The sequence below is a fragment of the Lissotriton helveticus genome, chromosome 11, assembly GCF_964261635.1.
Source record: "Lissotriton helveticus chromosome 11, aLisHel1.1, whole genome shotgun sequence".
Classification (NCBI taxonomy): Eukaryota; Metazoa; Chordata; class Amphibia; order Caudata; family Salamandridae; genus Lissotriton; species Lissotriton helveticus.
The window spans coordinates 793,874,431-793,887,073 of NC_136072.1; the positions used below are offsets into that span (position 1 = coordinate 793,874,431).

Consider the following 12,643-nt stretch of genomic DNA (forward strand, 5'->3'; position numbering starts at 1 on the left):
CGGTGACAACTCTGCATCGTCGAAGGGACTGGTCGACCTGCTGAGCGACCTGTCCGTCTCGAACACCTCAACATTAGCCCGGAGGTTCGCCTGACAGAGGCATGGGGAAAACGAAAGGACCAAAAGGTGAAGCAGGGACGGCCACAGAGGCTCCGGACACCATGCCACACTCCCAGTCGGACTTGCTAACGATGCGGGACCGAATCCTGGATGTGATAGCGGCCACGAGGACCGCCTTGCAACAAGACATTGCTCAAGTGTCGACGGGCCTGGGGCTCCTGCGGGCAGACCATGGGAAACTAGTCGACAGGGTCAAAGACACAGAAATAATCCTGAAAGACGTGGTGCCGGGACAGAAAGCCTTGGAAGGGAAACTTACGGACGCCCTGGACCGTATCCAGACGCTGGAGAGGAGAGCGGAAGATGCGGAAAACCGAAGCCGGCGGAACAATGTACGACTGGTGGGCCTTCCGGAGAAATGTGAGGGGACGGACATGCTGGGCTATGTGGACAAGTGGCTGCGGACAGTGGTGGCGCCAGAGGGCCTATCGCCATTCTTCACGCTGGAGAGGGCGCATCGTGTGCCTGCCCGGCCCCCGAAACCGGGGCTCCCTCCGCGACCAGTGGTGATCAAAGTGCTCCACTACAGGGATAGAGACTGGCTACTGCAACGAGCAAGGGAAGCGGGGCCGTTCCAGGTTGACAATAGCACGGTCACGTTGTTTCCAGACTACACCTTCGAGACTCAAAAGCAACGGGCTTCATTCCTCTCCATTATAAAGAACTACGAACAGAGGGGCTGCAGTATTCGCTGTTGTTCCCGGCGAGACTCCGAATTGCGTTAGATGGGAAGGCACTGTTCTTCACTTCATCGGCGGATGCCTGGGCCTGGTGGGACTCCTACAAGGCTGGAACAGATGGGGCCCACCACAGGGCCGCTGCGGAGGAATTCCAATGGGGCACGGTAAGAAGATCCAGACGGCTTCGGAAAAGGGGCCAACATCAGAAGCGGCTGACGGAATCGCAGACAACAGTGGAGCGAAAAGCGGCGCTGCAAGCGGTGAAGGAGGTCTCGGGAGCGGAGGAACCACAGCAGGAGGGAGACTTGAAATCAGTCTCGGAGGACAAACAAACGGGGTCGGAAACTGAACAGTCGGAGGTGGACAGCACGAAGGGCCCGACAGTAACGCCACAAACGGCGGAGGAGGTCTTCGGCTGCTGAGTATCGAACTGGGGGATGGGGGGGCTGGCAGCGACAACCTGAAGGGAGTGGCGAACCTGTCCGCTGGAGCAGGCAGACGTGAGATTGGTCAACCGTGAGTGTGGATGTACATTGAGGGGTGGAGGGGAAGGGGGACGCAATTATCGCTGAGGTAACTAGTGCACGCACCCAGAGGCCCCTAAGGCCATCGCAGTACAGACTGCGAGCTAGAAAGTTTTGAGAGCACTTTGCTCAATTGTTTGGACGGGGGTAACTCTTCTGTAGTTAGGTCCTGTTCTAGGGAGGGTGGATGTCTGGAGATGTTGGGATTACTCAGGACAGGGAGGGGGGTGGTGGGAGAGGGTCGGGCAGGGGAGGACTGTAGGGCGCAGGGGGAGGGGAACGGTCCAGTTGGGGAAGGGAGACGGGGGGCCATTACTGGTGTCTGGCCACTGAGGGACGGGGCTCTTAGCCATCAATGTCGGGAACATGGATACTGTGGGATCGTTAAAATGTGTGTCCTGGAACGTGCGGGGACTGAATTCAATGACTAAAAGGCACAAAGTTCACTCTTACCTGGTCCGCAGGGGGGTTCACATTGCCTTCCTACAAGAAACACATCTAACCAAAAAAGAGGGGGCGGCGCTCCAAAGGAGGTGGCGGGGTCACCTGTTCTACACCACATATTCAGCATTTGCCAGGGGGGTGCTGGTCTGGATTCGGGCTGGGGTCCCCTTCCAAGTCACTAAACATACTGTGGACCCGGAGGGTCGATTCGTAGCTGTTGAGGGTTTACTTAGGGGCCGTACTATAGCGCTCTGCAGCGTTTATGCACCGAACACTGAACAAGCGCCTTACTTCACTAAACTCTCCAAGCACTTAGCAACCTACTTCCCTGGTCCAATATTGATGGGGGGGAGACTTTAACTCTATTGAGGACACTGCATTGGATAGGTCACACCCACCACTACACGCTTCCCCTGTACATAGGCTAGCGAAACATAGAATGCAATGGCAGGGGCAGTGGGATCTCACTGATGTATGGCGCGCACAACACCCTGCTGAGCGGGACTATTCCTTCTATTCCAGCATGCACGACCTCCATGTCCGCATTGACGCATTCTTGTGCTCTAGTCAAGTTCTCCCAGCAATCACCCGCACAGAATACCTAACACGCACGATCTCAGATCACAATCCCCTGCTGCTCACCCTGGCTTGGATGAACGGGTCTACGCCGATTCCGACATGGCGGCTCCGGCCGGACACGTTGGATGACCCACCGTTTAGGACGGATTTGGAACTCAGAATCACACAATATTTTACAGAGAACGAGGAGACTACCTCCTCCAGGGCCGCTGAGTGGAACGCATTCAAGGTGGTGGTGAGGGGACACTGTATAGGAAAATTTGCAGGGACACGACGCACGCTGGTAGAGGACTTGGACAAGGCGGAGCGAACGCTGCGGGAAGCTGAACAATCGCGACCCGGCCACCCCGAATTGCAGGGTAAGGTTAGTACAGCGAGAGAGGCAGTAGCGGTTGAAATGGAGCGCCTACGCAGCTTTGATTATAAAGCTTATGTGACCAAGACTCTCGCTGAGGGGGATAAGACGGGGACACTCCTAGCCTGGCTGGCCAACCCTCACAGGGGATCCACCCCGATACTATCACTGGCGGGGGTGAGCGGGGAAGTCTATCACACGCAACCAGACATAGTGCGGTGCTTCAAAGACTATTACGGCAATTTATACAAGAGGGGGTTGGAGGCCCGACCCGAGGCGACGGAAGCCCTGTTGGCGGAGGCCCAGCTGCCTCAGTTAGACCCGGAATACGCTGACGCACTCGGAGGCCCGATTGGCCTTGAGGAAGTTAGAGGGGCCATCAAGAAAATGGCGCGAAACAAAACACCGGGGATGGATGGTCTGCCTGTTGAGTTTTATGTAAAGTATATAGAGCTACTGGCCCGAGACTTAGAACGGTATATAATAAAGCCAAGGAGAAAGGTGAATTGCCCCAGTCGATGCGCGAGGCGATCATGATCCCGCTGCTCAAACCACGCAGGGATAGCGCGGACCCGGCGTCATACCGACCGTTGTCGATGCTGACGACGGACTACAAAATTTTGAGCACGATTCTAGCCGGGAGATTGATTGCACATATGACGGGTTTGATTCATAGGGACCAGTCAGGCTTTATCCCTACCAGGAACACAGCCCAAAACATTCGGCGGCTGCTCAGGCTACTGGCGGACCCTCCACAAACGGCGAAGGCCCCTATGGTGTTGTCGGTTGACATTGAAAAAGCATTCGATAGCCTGGAATGGAACTATCTATATGCGGTGATGAGGGGATTCGGGCTCGGGGAAGGTTATATAAAATGGACCGAAGTGCTATATGCACGGGCAGGCGCGAGGGTGAGAGTAGGAGCTTTAATATCGGATCGCTACGACGTACACAGGGGGACGAGGCAGCGTTGTGCGCTCTCTCCACTGTTGTTCGCCCTGGCCATGGAGCCGTTTGCAATGCTGGCTAGAGGTGGTGATGCGTACCTCGGACTGGAGGCGCGAGGGACCCACCACCATATATCGCTGTATGCGGACGATCTTTTGCTGTTCTTAGATAACGCTGATGAGGCGGTTAGGGGTGCGGAGGGTCTACTACTGAGATTCGGGGCGCTCTCAGGCTTGAAGGTGAATTGGGAGAAGACATGTCTCTTCCCGCTCCGGAAGGAGGAGAAGTGCCCGACATCCAACATTAGCATGCGCTTGGAACCTGATTGTCTGCACTATCTTGGGACCTACATTTACCACGAGCCCGCCAACTTGTTGGACGGGAACATCGGACGGTGTATTTGAGGATTGAAGGGCAACATGTCCTTCTGGGCTACCCTCCCCCTGTCCATGTCGAGACGAGTGTCCCTCCTCAAAATGGTCGCTCTACCAAGGCTGTTATACTTTTTCAGGACCCTGCCGGTATGGATACCGGGAGATGTGTTCAGGCGCTTGAAGTCCAGCATAATATCATTTCTATGGGGAGAAGGCAGGCGGCGAATAGCACTGACGACTCTCATGCGCCCTAAGGACCAGGGAGGGCTAGCGGTCCCAGACTTCGAGCTCTATTACCTGGCAGCGCAACTACAATTCTTTACGCAGGAAGTAGCGAGAGTGTACCGGGGGCCTGTCCATGAACGGGACGCGGGCACCCCCCGCCATGTGCTGGCCTATATAGCCCTCCAGCAGAAATTATTACTGAGTGGGTTGACCCTGGAGGAAAGGACACTGCGGTTGTGTTGGAATCGCATGCAAAAACGAGCAGGCCCCGGTCACCCATATGCGCCGGAGATACCATTAGGGATGTTGACGGCACTCCCGCACGGGGGGGACTGGTCGAACCTCCAACTGTGGGAAGAAGCGGGACTTCAGATGGTGGGGGACTTATACTCAGACGGGGTGCTAACGGAGTTCCATACTCTGCAGGAACGCTATGATCTCCCACGGGGTGACTACTTAGTGCGCGCGGCGGTGGTGCGGGCGATTCAAACACATTGGGGAGAGGGACTGATAGAACCTAAAACGTCATTAGCTTGTCAATATACGATAGTGACTGCAGGAACGATAAAAGCGGTTACATGTCTTTACTCCAGAATGCACACAGAAAACATACCACCACTAACACGCCTCAAAACACAATGGGAGAACGACCTGCAGAAGGAAATCCCTGACACAACTTGGTCCCAGCTGCTTCAGCGAGCAAGAAAGAGCACCAGAAACGCCCGTTTCCAATTAATACACCTCTATATTCTGCACAGGGCCTACCTCACTCCGAACAAGATAGCAAGATACTTTGGCGCGGTTGATGCAGCATGTCCCAGATGCGCGCTAGTCGGAGCTGACTTGCAACACATGCTTAGGGACTGCCCTCGTATTCAGGAGTACTGGATGGGAGTTGGGGACGCCTTGAATGAGGTCACGGATAGGGAACTGAACTATGATAGCGCGGTCGTCCTACTACATTCGTTCCCACACACACGCAAAAGGAAACTGTCGAGTAAATTTATAGACATGGGCCTTATGATTGCAAAGAGGGAGCTCACCCGGGGTTGGAAATCAAAGACAGCACCAACACACCAAAAGTGGTTGAACGAATTTCTGAAATGGGCAGCGGCAGAAAGCACACTTAGACACCAACTGGCCCGGCGAACGGCAAATGAGAAGGCTCAGGAAGCGGCGCTAGCATGGGAAACCCTAGTCCAGGCGCTTAGGGACAGTGCAGAGAAGAGTGACGAAGAGGAGGGAGTAGTATTCCAGGAGGCCCCAAGGGAGGAGATATTAGACCCCGCACTGACACCTGACACACGCACCTAAGTATTGCTTCCACAATCCTAACCACACCGTCTTGCCCGAGTTCACAAACATGACAAGTAGGATCAGGCACCAGGGGGACGGGGAGGATGGGGAGGGCAAAAAGTTGAATTGTTTTTTTTTTTGTTTTTTTTTTCTACTACAGAGAGCTGATACACAACTACAGAGCTAGGGGGTTCAGTAGGCATAGACCACCTAAAAGCGGAGAACATTGAAACGATGAGCTAATTATACCTGAACCTGCTGCACCCTGAAACGTGGTCGACCGCCACCCAGCCTCCGGGATGTGGGTTCTGAGGCTGTGTATATAGGCAATAATTGGACAGTAATTGAATTGGTTCCAGGGTCTATACTGGTGTGCATATTGTATGGCTGGCATTATCTCTGCAATAAAAATTGTTTTACAAAAAAAAAAAAAAGGAGGGCAGATAACTGAAATGACATCAACCACTTTTAAAGGGAGACTGAAATCTCTCAGTTGGTTCCGCTCAATCTCCACATATGAAGGTGTAGACTGTGGAGGTTTTGGGTTGAACACACTGCCCTGCTGCTGCAACAGCATATCCTCCCAAAGGGGAACTTAAAGTGGAGAGCAGTCACTCAAAGAGCAAAGTTAGGAGTGTTAAAATCTTTAAGTCCTACCTGAGGCCACTAGGATCAGCTGTACTCTGCCGGACGTTGCTTAGGACTCGAGGGATCAGAGACAAAGGCAGAAACCTGCACAAGAGGCCAGAGTCCCATTACATATGGAATGCATCTCCCAGGAACTCTTGAGCACAGAAGACTTAACACCGAGTGCGTATGGACATGGTGATCAGGACTAAGTGTGCTTCCTGGTCCGCAAGAGGACACCGGCTGAGTTACTCTGCCCGATGCATAGTGATCCCAGCAGATGACTGACTACGAGAGAAATCCTGAAAAATGGCAGTTATAATCTCAGATCCTCAAGACAGAAGACTTGAGTCCCTGCTCTGTCCTGCTTGTTGCAGTACCCCATGGCAGTTGTGTTATCAGCAGTAGATGTGTTTGCCACCACTGAGTTCAGGAAGGGATAAGGCGAATTGCCTGCCACATGTCACACTGGTGTCTTTAATCCACCACTGAAGATTATACTACATGATAACAAAAGACCAAGAACCTTCTGAACTACCAGGACCAGAACAGTCCTGAACCATAGCATAAATGTCCCAGGCTTGTCGCGGGCCGAAGTCCTTCATGATAATAGTGTTGTTTCCATATGGGTCCCTATAAAGGGAACCTCTGAACAGACTGAATATGGTATTTGGACATCTTAACGAAAACCCCCAGGATGGACAGTAATGACACTGTTGTCATTTGGGAATCCATGTATCCCCAACCTTGAAGAGGTCCTGCAACCATGTACATGACCTTTGTATAGGCCCAAGAGACCAATGTAAAGCTAACACTTAGGAAGGTGACTTGGAAGTTGCCCCCCTCAAAGCAGAGTTACTTCCTGTAGGGCTGTAGGACTAGGACATGGAAGTAGGAATCCTGCAGGTCCAGAAACCTCATTCAGTTCTCAGGAACTGAAGTATGTGTCATAATTTAAATCTTCTCCTTTTTGAGAAAGACACTGATGTCTGAGTGAAGACGTGAGGGATGTCCAGAAAGGAAAGAGCATAACTAACTGGGACAATCTAGAGGACCCACTGGTCTGAAATAAATGGAGCGCAAGTATGGCAGGCAACAATCAATCAATCAATCAATCAAGGAATTTGTAGCGCGGACTACTCACCCGTGAGGGTCTGAAGGCGCGGGGGAGGGGGGCTATTGCTCGAACAGTCAGGTCTTGAGAAGCCTCCTGAAGGTTAGAAGGTCTTGGGTCTGCCGTAGGAGGATGGGGAGGATGTTCCAGGTCTTGGTGGCGAGGTAGGAGAATGATCTGCCGCCGGAGGTTGCTCTTTGGATGTGGGGGACGGTGCCAGGTCTTCAGAAGCCTCCTGAAGGTTAGTAGGTCTTGGATCTGACTTAGGAGGATGGGGAGGGTGTTCCAGGTCTTGGCGGCGAGGTAGGAGAATGATCTGCTGCCGGAGGTTGCTCTTTGGATGCGGGGGACGGTGGCGAGGGCGTGGTCAGCAGAGCAGAGCTGGCAGTTTGAGGTGTAGAAGGTGAGTCGTCTGTTGAGGTATGTTGGTCCGGTGTTGTGGAGTGCCTTTTGTGCGTGGGTGATCCTCTTGTTGACGGGCAGCCAGTGCAGGTCTCTCAGGTTGGGTGTGATGTGGCTGTGTCGCGGGATGTCGAGAATCAGGCAGGCCGAGGCGTTCTGTATGCGTTGCAGACGTTTCAGTAGTCCAGCCTGCTGCTGACGAGGGCCTGGGTAACCGTTTTTCTTACATCGGTGGGGATCCATCTGTAGATCTTGCGGAGCATGCGGAGGGTGTTGAAGCAGGAGGATCAGACGGCGTTGATTTGCTTGGTCATGGAGAGTGTTGAGTCGAGGACGAACCCCAGGTTGCGTGCGTGGTCGGTGGGTGTTGGTGCTGTTCCCAGGGCGGTTGGACACCAGGAGTCGTCCCAGGCTGAGGGGGTGGAGCCGAGGATGAGGACCTCCGTCTTGTCCGAGTTCAGCTTCGGACGGCTGTTCTTCAGTCGGCGATGGCCCTTAATTCCTTCGTGGAGGTTGGTCTTGGCGGTGAGGGGGTCCTTGGTGAGGGAGAGGATCAGCTGTGTGTCGTCGGCATAAGAGATGATGTTGAGGTTGTGCAGTCTGGCGATGTGGGCGAGTGGGGCCATGCAGATGTTGGATGCTGCCACCCACCTGTTGATCTCAACTGATCGCTTCAGTAAAACTCAAAAGGTTGCAAAGTGGTGCCCGGAGAAAAGAGGATGAGGAATGCTGTTGTTGTTGAGCACGGAGCACTCCTGTTCTGATCACCCTGGAAAGTCTGTGGACTGCTGCACATGCTGGAAAGGCTGCTGTGGCATACTTTGAATATACTCAGAATTTTCTGTATTACTGCTGGAAAACTGATGAGCAGGGGGAAGTAACCCCAATGAAGGGACCCATAACTCTACTGCTCTTGAAGTGCTCGAAGGCTGCATCAGTTTTGTTTAACCAAAAACTCTGGCCCAATCATAGGGAATATCCTTTAGAAAAGGTTGGACTGACCCAGAGAAGCCAGTTGAGTGTATCCAAGGAAGTAGTCCTATAATGAAGATAGTGGCCATTGCAGGAGCAACAGAAACAGTGGTATCCAGCCCAGAACACAGGACGTATTTTGCAGGATCATATCAATCTTGTAATGTCTGGGAAATGTGTTGGGTACATCTTCAGACAATGCAGGTAAAACCTACCCTGCCATATTCTATAGGGCATGCATATAAACACCAAGGAGGTCAAATGCATTCGAGCAAAACACAAATCTAAACTGACAGAAATCTTTTTTTTTTGGCCCTTAGCATCAAGTCTCATGGATTCTGTGTTGGGCAGATTAACCAGGGAAGAATTTAGAGTGACCTTACTTGGCAATTCCGGTACTACACGGCTCTCTGAAGTTGGATGCTGTGTCAAAAATTCATAATCACTTAGTGCTGATCTGTGACTTCTGGCTATGGAGAAACTCACTGCTGAGGCCAAGTAAGGCTTAGTCAAAGCTGCCAGGATCAGGTCACTCAGGGCTTCATTGAATGGTAACAAGGGCTCTGTGGCAGCAGGCACAGGCTGCAAGATTTCCGTCAGCAGGTTGGACTTAATCTCATCCATTAGGAGTGGTAATACTAGGACTTTCACAGCCCTCTCAACCACTGCAGCAAAAGAGGCACGTTCTTCTGCAGGGAGTGCCAATGGCAAATCCATGGTGTATTCCGCAGAGTTATCTAAGTAATTGGCATTTTGCAAGTCGAGTTAAAGGTAATTATCCGAATAATGAGGAAGGAGCACATTATTTACTTCTTTATCGTTATTTACGTTGTGTGGAACATGGCAAATGCCTTGTGTAGCATCTCAATCTGATCCAGAAACAGCCTCACCCCTACTTAATATACTGCAGTTGAGGCACATGAACTAATGGAGAGTCCTCATCAGTTATAATATTTGCTTAAGCAATGGTATATCCCGACACTGGACCAGCTCTTGTAGAAGAAGTTTCCAGGTTCAAGGCTGGAGTCAGGGATAGATATGGAACTGGCAGCACTAAAGCCAGAAGCAATGCCAATAAAGGAACAACGGGCAGGGCCTGTGGCATGAGACTTGAGGTGTAGCCCAGCAACAAATCAAGCTGACTTTGTCCATGGCGAATTGATGACAGGAAGGGCCCACCATTGGAACGGAACTGAGGGTTCTGGTTGTCCATGGGGCCCGGACCCATTTTGAAGATCTGCAATTTGACCTAATTGAGGGTCTCAATTTGCTGTGGAGTCCAAGATGGTCCAGGGAACTCGGATTATGATTAACATCCAAGATGTATTCAGGTTTTCTAAACCAACAACAGTGCCATCTCTTATGAAGTGGAAGCATCTGGACGTCAAAGAACTTCACATTCATTTTGACTTGTCCTTCACCTTACCTGATGTGGTTAACTAGGACCAGCATCGCCTCTTGTGTTACACACACATTATTTTAACACTTACAGCTTTGGGGGTGACATGCCTTCCTACTGGAAACCCTGATAATTTGGAGTAAAAAAACAAAATCAGTAGGAGCGGAGCACTGGATCCGCCTCTACAGGCGTGAGGCTGCAGGGGTGGCACCTTGATGTAGCTTCATGTTGCCTTATCTGGAGGTGGGATGGGGTTGTGAAGGAGGAAGATGGTGCCTCCTGCTGCCAAGCAGAGGCTATTCCAAGAGTCTCTGAATCAAGTCTGCCGTCTGAGGAGATTCACAAGTTGAGGAATCAAGAGATGAGGAATCTGTAGTTAGAAGTGTCCATCAAAAGGCAGATGTTTGAGTTGAGAACTTTTTATATTTTCAGATGCCTAGTTGAGTATTTAACATTTGATATTTTTCATTGCATTTTTTCTGTACATTCAATTGCCCAACAGGTATTTGGGAGAAAAGCCCCACAATATAAGGTTCTAACCTGAACATCATCACGTAGATTGCAAGTCTGTGACATCTCTAATCACATACAAATGAACATCCACATGAAAGGGACAGCCAGACACGAGAAGCATGAGTATGCTCAGGTACTTCTTACCTCTGACATGGAGGGGCCACGGAATAGACAGTAACAGAAATCCATCCAACATTAAACTAAACTGGTATTCTGATTATACTTTTAGCAGTGCACAACTGCAATGGTAATTTGCTGTGTACTAAGCCACCCACTAGTAACTGAACTGGGATGACAGCACCCGCTAGTGGTGGGTGCGGTTGTCTTGAGGTGCACCAATGGTTGTGGATTGGGAAGAAGGATGGCCTTTGGTTGAGATTGCAGATTGTCCGGGAGTTTGGGGAACAAGCAGGCCTGTGGGTAAGGCTTATAAAGAGCTTCTGTGTGAGTTATGGCATATGAATTGGGACTGTGATTCTGGGTAAAATATACATTGTGCCAAGAAAACTGAATGAGTAGTAGATGGGGTCTGAATGTTGGGTTTGCAGAACATTTTTTGATTGCTAACTTAGGTTGAAGTCTATGGTCGGGATTGCATACCGGGCCCAAAAAACAGTGTGAACCAAGGTATGATGCAGAATGGGAAAACATCCTTTATTTTAGTCCAGTAATTAAATACTACCATTGCTCATGTGATGGTGCGGGCAGCTGAATAAGAAATTGTTGTACCTGCAGCATCCTTTTACCATTTTCCTCTATTGTTCCTTCGCTGGATACATGAAATTTGGTGAACTTGGCCTGAGACCTGGAAAACAATGAGTCATTTAGACACAGTAAACTTCAGTATAGCATGAAGACAGCACTGCTATATAAAATGGAGCAGACACAGCCTCACAACTACCCTTCACAATTGCTCACTACCAACCTAGACCCAAACAAGCGTGCCCTTACAGAGAGCCTCACTACTCCCTCATGGGTTAACTCCTAACATCATCTATCTACTACAGTCTCTCTATTTCGGCACATGCCTTCTGAGACACAGACACACAGACACCGACAGACACAGAAACCGACAGACACACACACACACACAGACACCCCCCCGTGTCTCTCTGTTCAAACCACCACACAAATGAGACCATTGTGACCCCAGGTGCCCCTTGATGATGTTTCCAACCACAGTTTGGAGTAATGTCATATACCTCTAGGTGTGGCCCAAACTACAAACAGTGGTGGCTTTTCCATGCATGAAGTGTGGAGACCGTAAGTGTGCTGGAATTATGTTAATCTCTTAAAAATGCGTGCGCTTTTAAAACTTGTTTAAAATACACATTAAAATAGCCAGTCCTACATGCAATAAAACAATACAAAGGCTCTAAGTTTTTTTTATAACATTCATCCTATGCACAATATAATCCTATTGGCTGTGCTCAGGGAAACTAGGAGAACATAGGCATTTTTGGGTTTACTATCTTGTTGGGTAACACAGTCTCAGACAACGAAATAGAGGTTTCAGAAGGAAAATGCTACTTACCAGTATGCATCTGTTCTTGGCATGTAGAGCTGCAGAGTTACACACTGTGCATAGATGGCCACCTAGTGTTGGGCCCGGATGTTTGCAGTTTGTTTTGTTGTAGAAAAGTCTTTGGAAGTCAGGGGCTAGGGGACTCCTCCTTTGGATGATACTGCGCATGGGCATCGGCTCGATCCCCAGATTGTTTTTCGCCATTAGGGAAGTGATGGAGCTGTACAAGAAGTAGTGATGTCCATGTGATTTGTATCTAATTAAGATAATACTGGAACAGATAAAGGTAGCCGGGGAGGCGGGTGGGCATGTATAACTCTGCAGCTCTACATGCCAAGAACAGATGCATACTGGTAAGTAGCATTTTCCGTTCGAGGCATATGAGCTGCAGATTACACATTGTGCATAGATTGTATAGCAGTACCCACACCTAGCGGCAAACACCAGTATCTGTTGCAGTTGTTTGGAACAGAGTTTTTAGTACAGCCTGGCCCACAGTGGCTTGTTGTTTAGTTTGCACTTCTACACAATAATGTTTTGTGAATG

At 50.4% G+C, this 12,643-nt stretch overlaps 1 protein-coding gene across 1 annotated transcript in view; it reads right to left on the bottom strand.

The window, feature by feature from the left end:
* LOC144791946 (poly(ADP-ribose) glycohydrolase-like) overlaps nt 1-12,643 on the bottom strand; it is a 478,778-nt gene that overhangs the window by 211,884 nt on the left and 254,251 nt on the right. Inside the window, exon 10 of the mRNA XM_078666771.1 lies at nt 11,302-11,377. Within this exon, the coding sequence (XP_078522897.1) occupies nt 11,302-11,377 (76 nt within the window). The remainder of the gene's footprint in view (nt 1-11,301; nt 11,378-12,643) is intronic.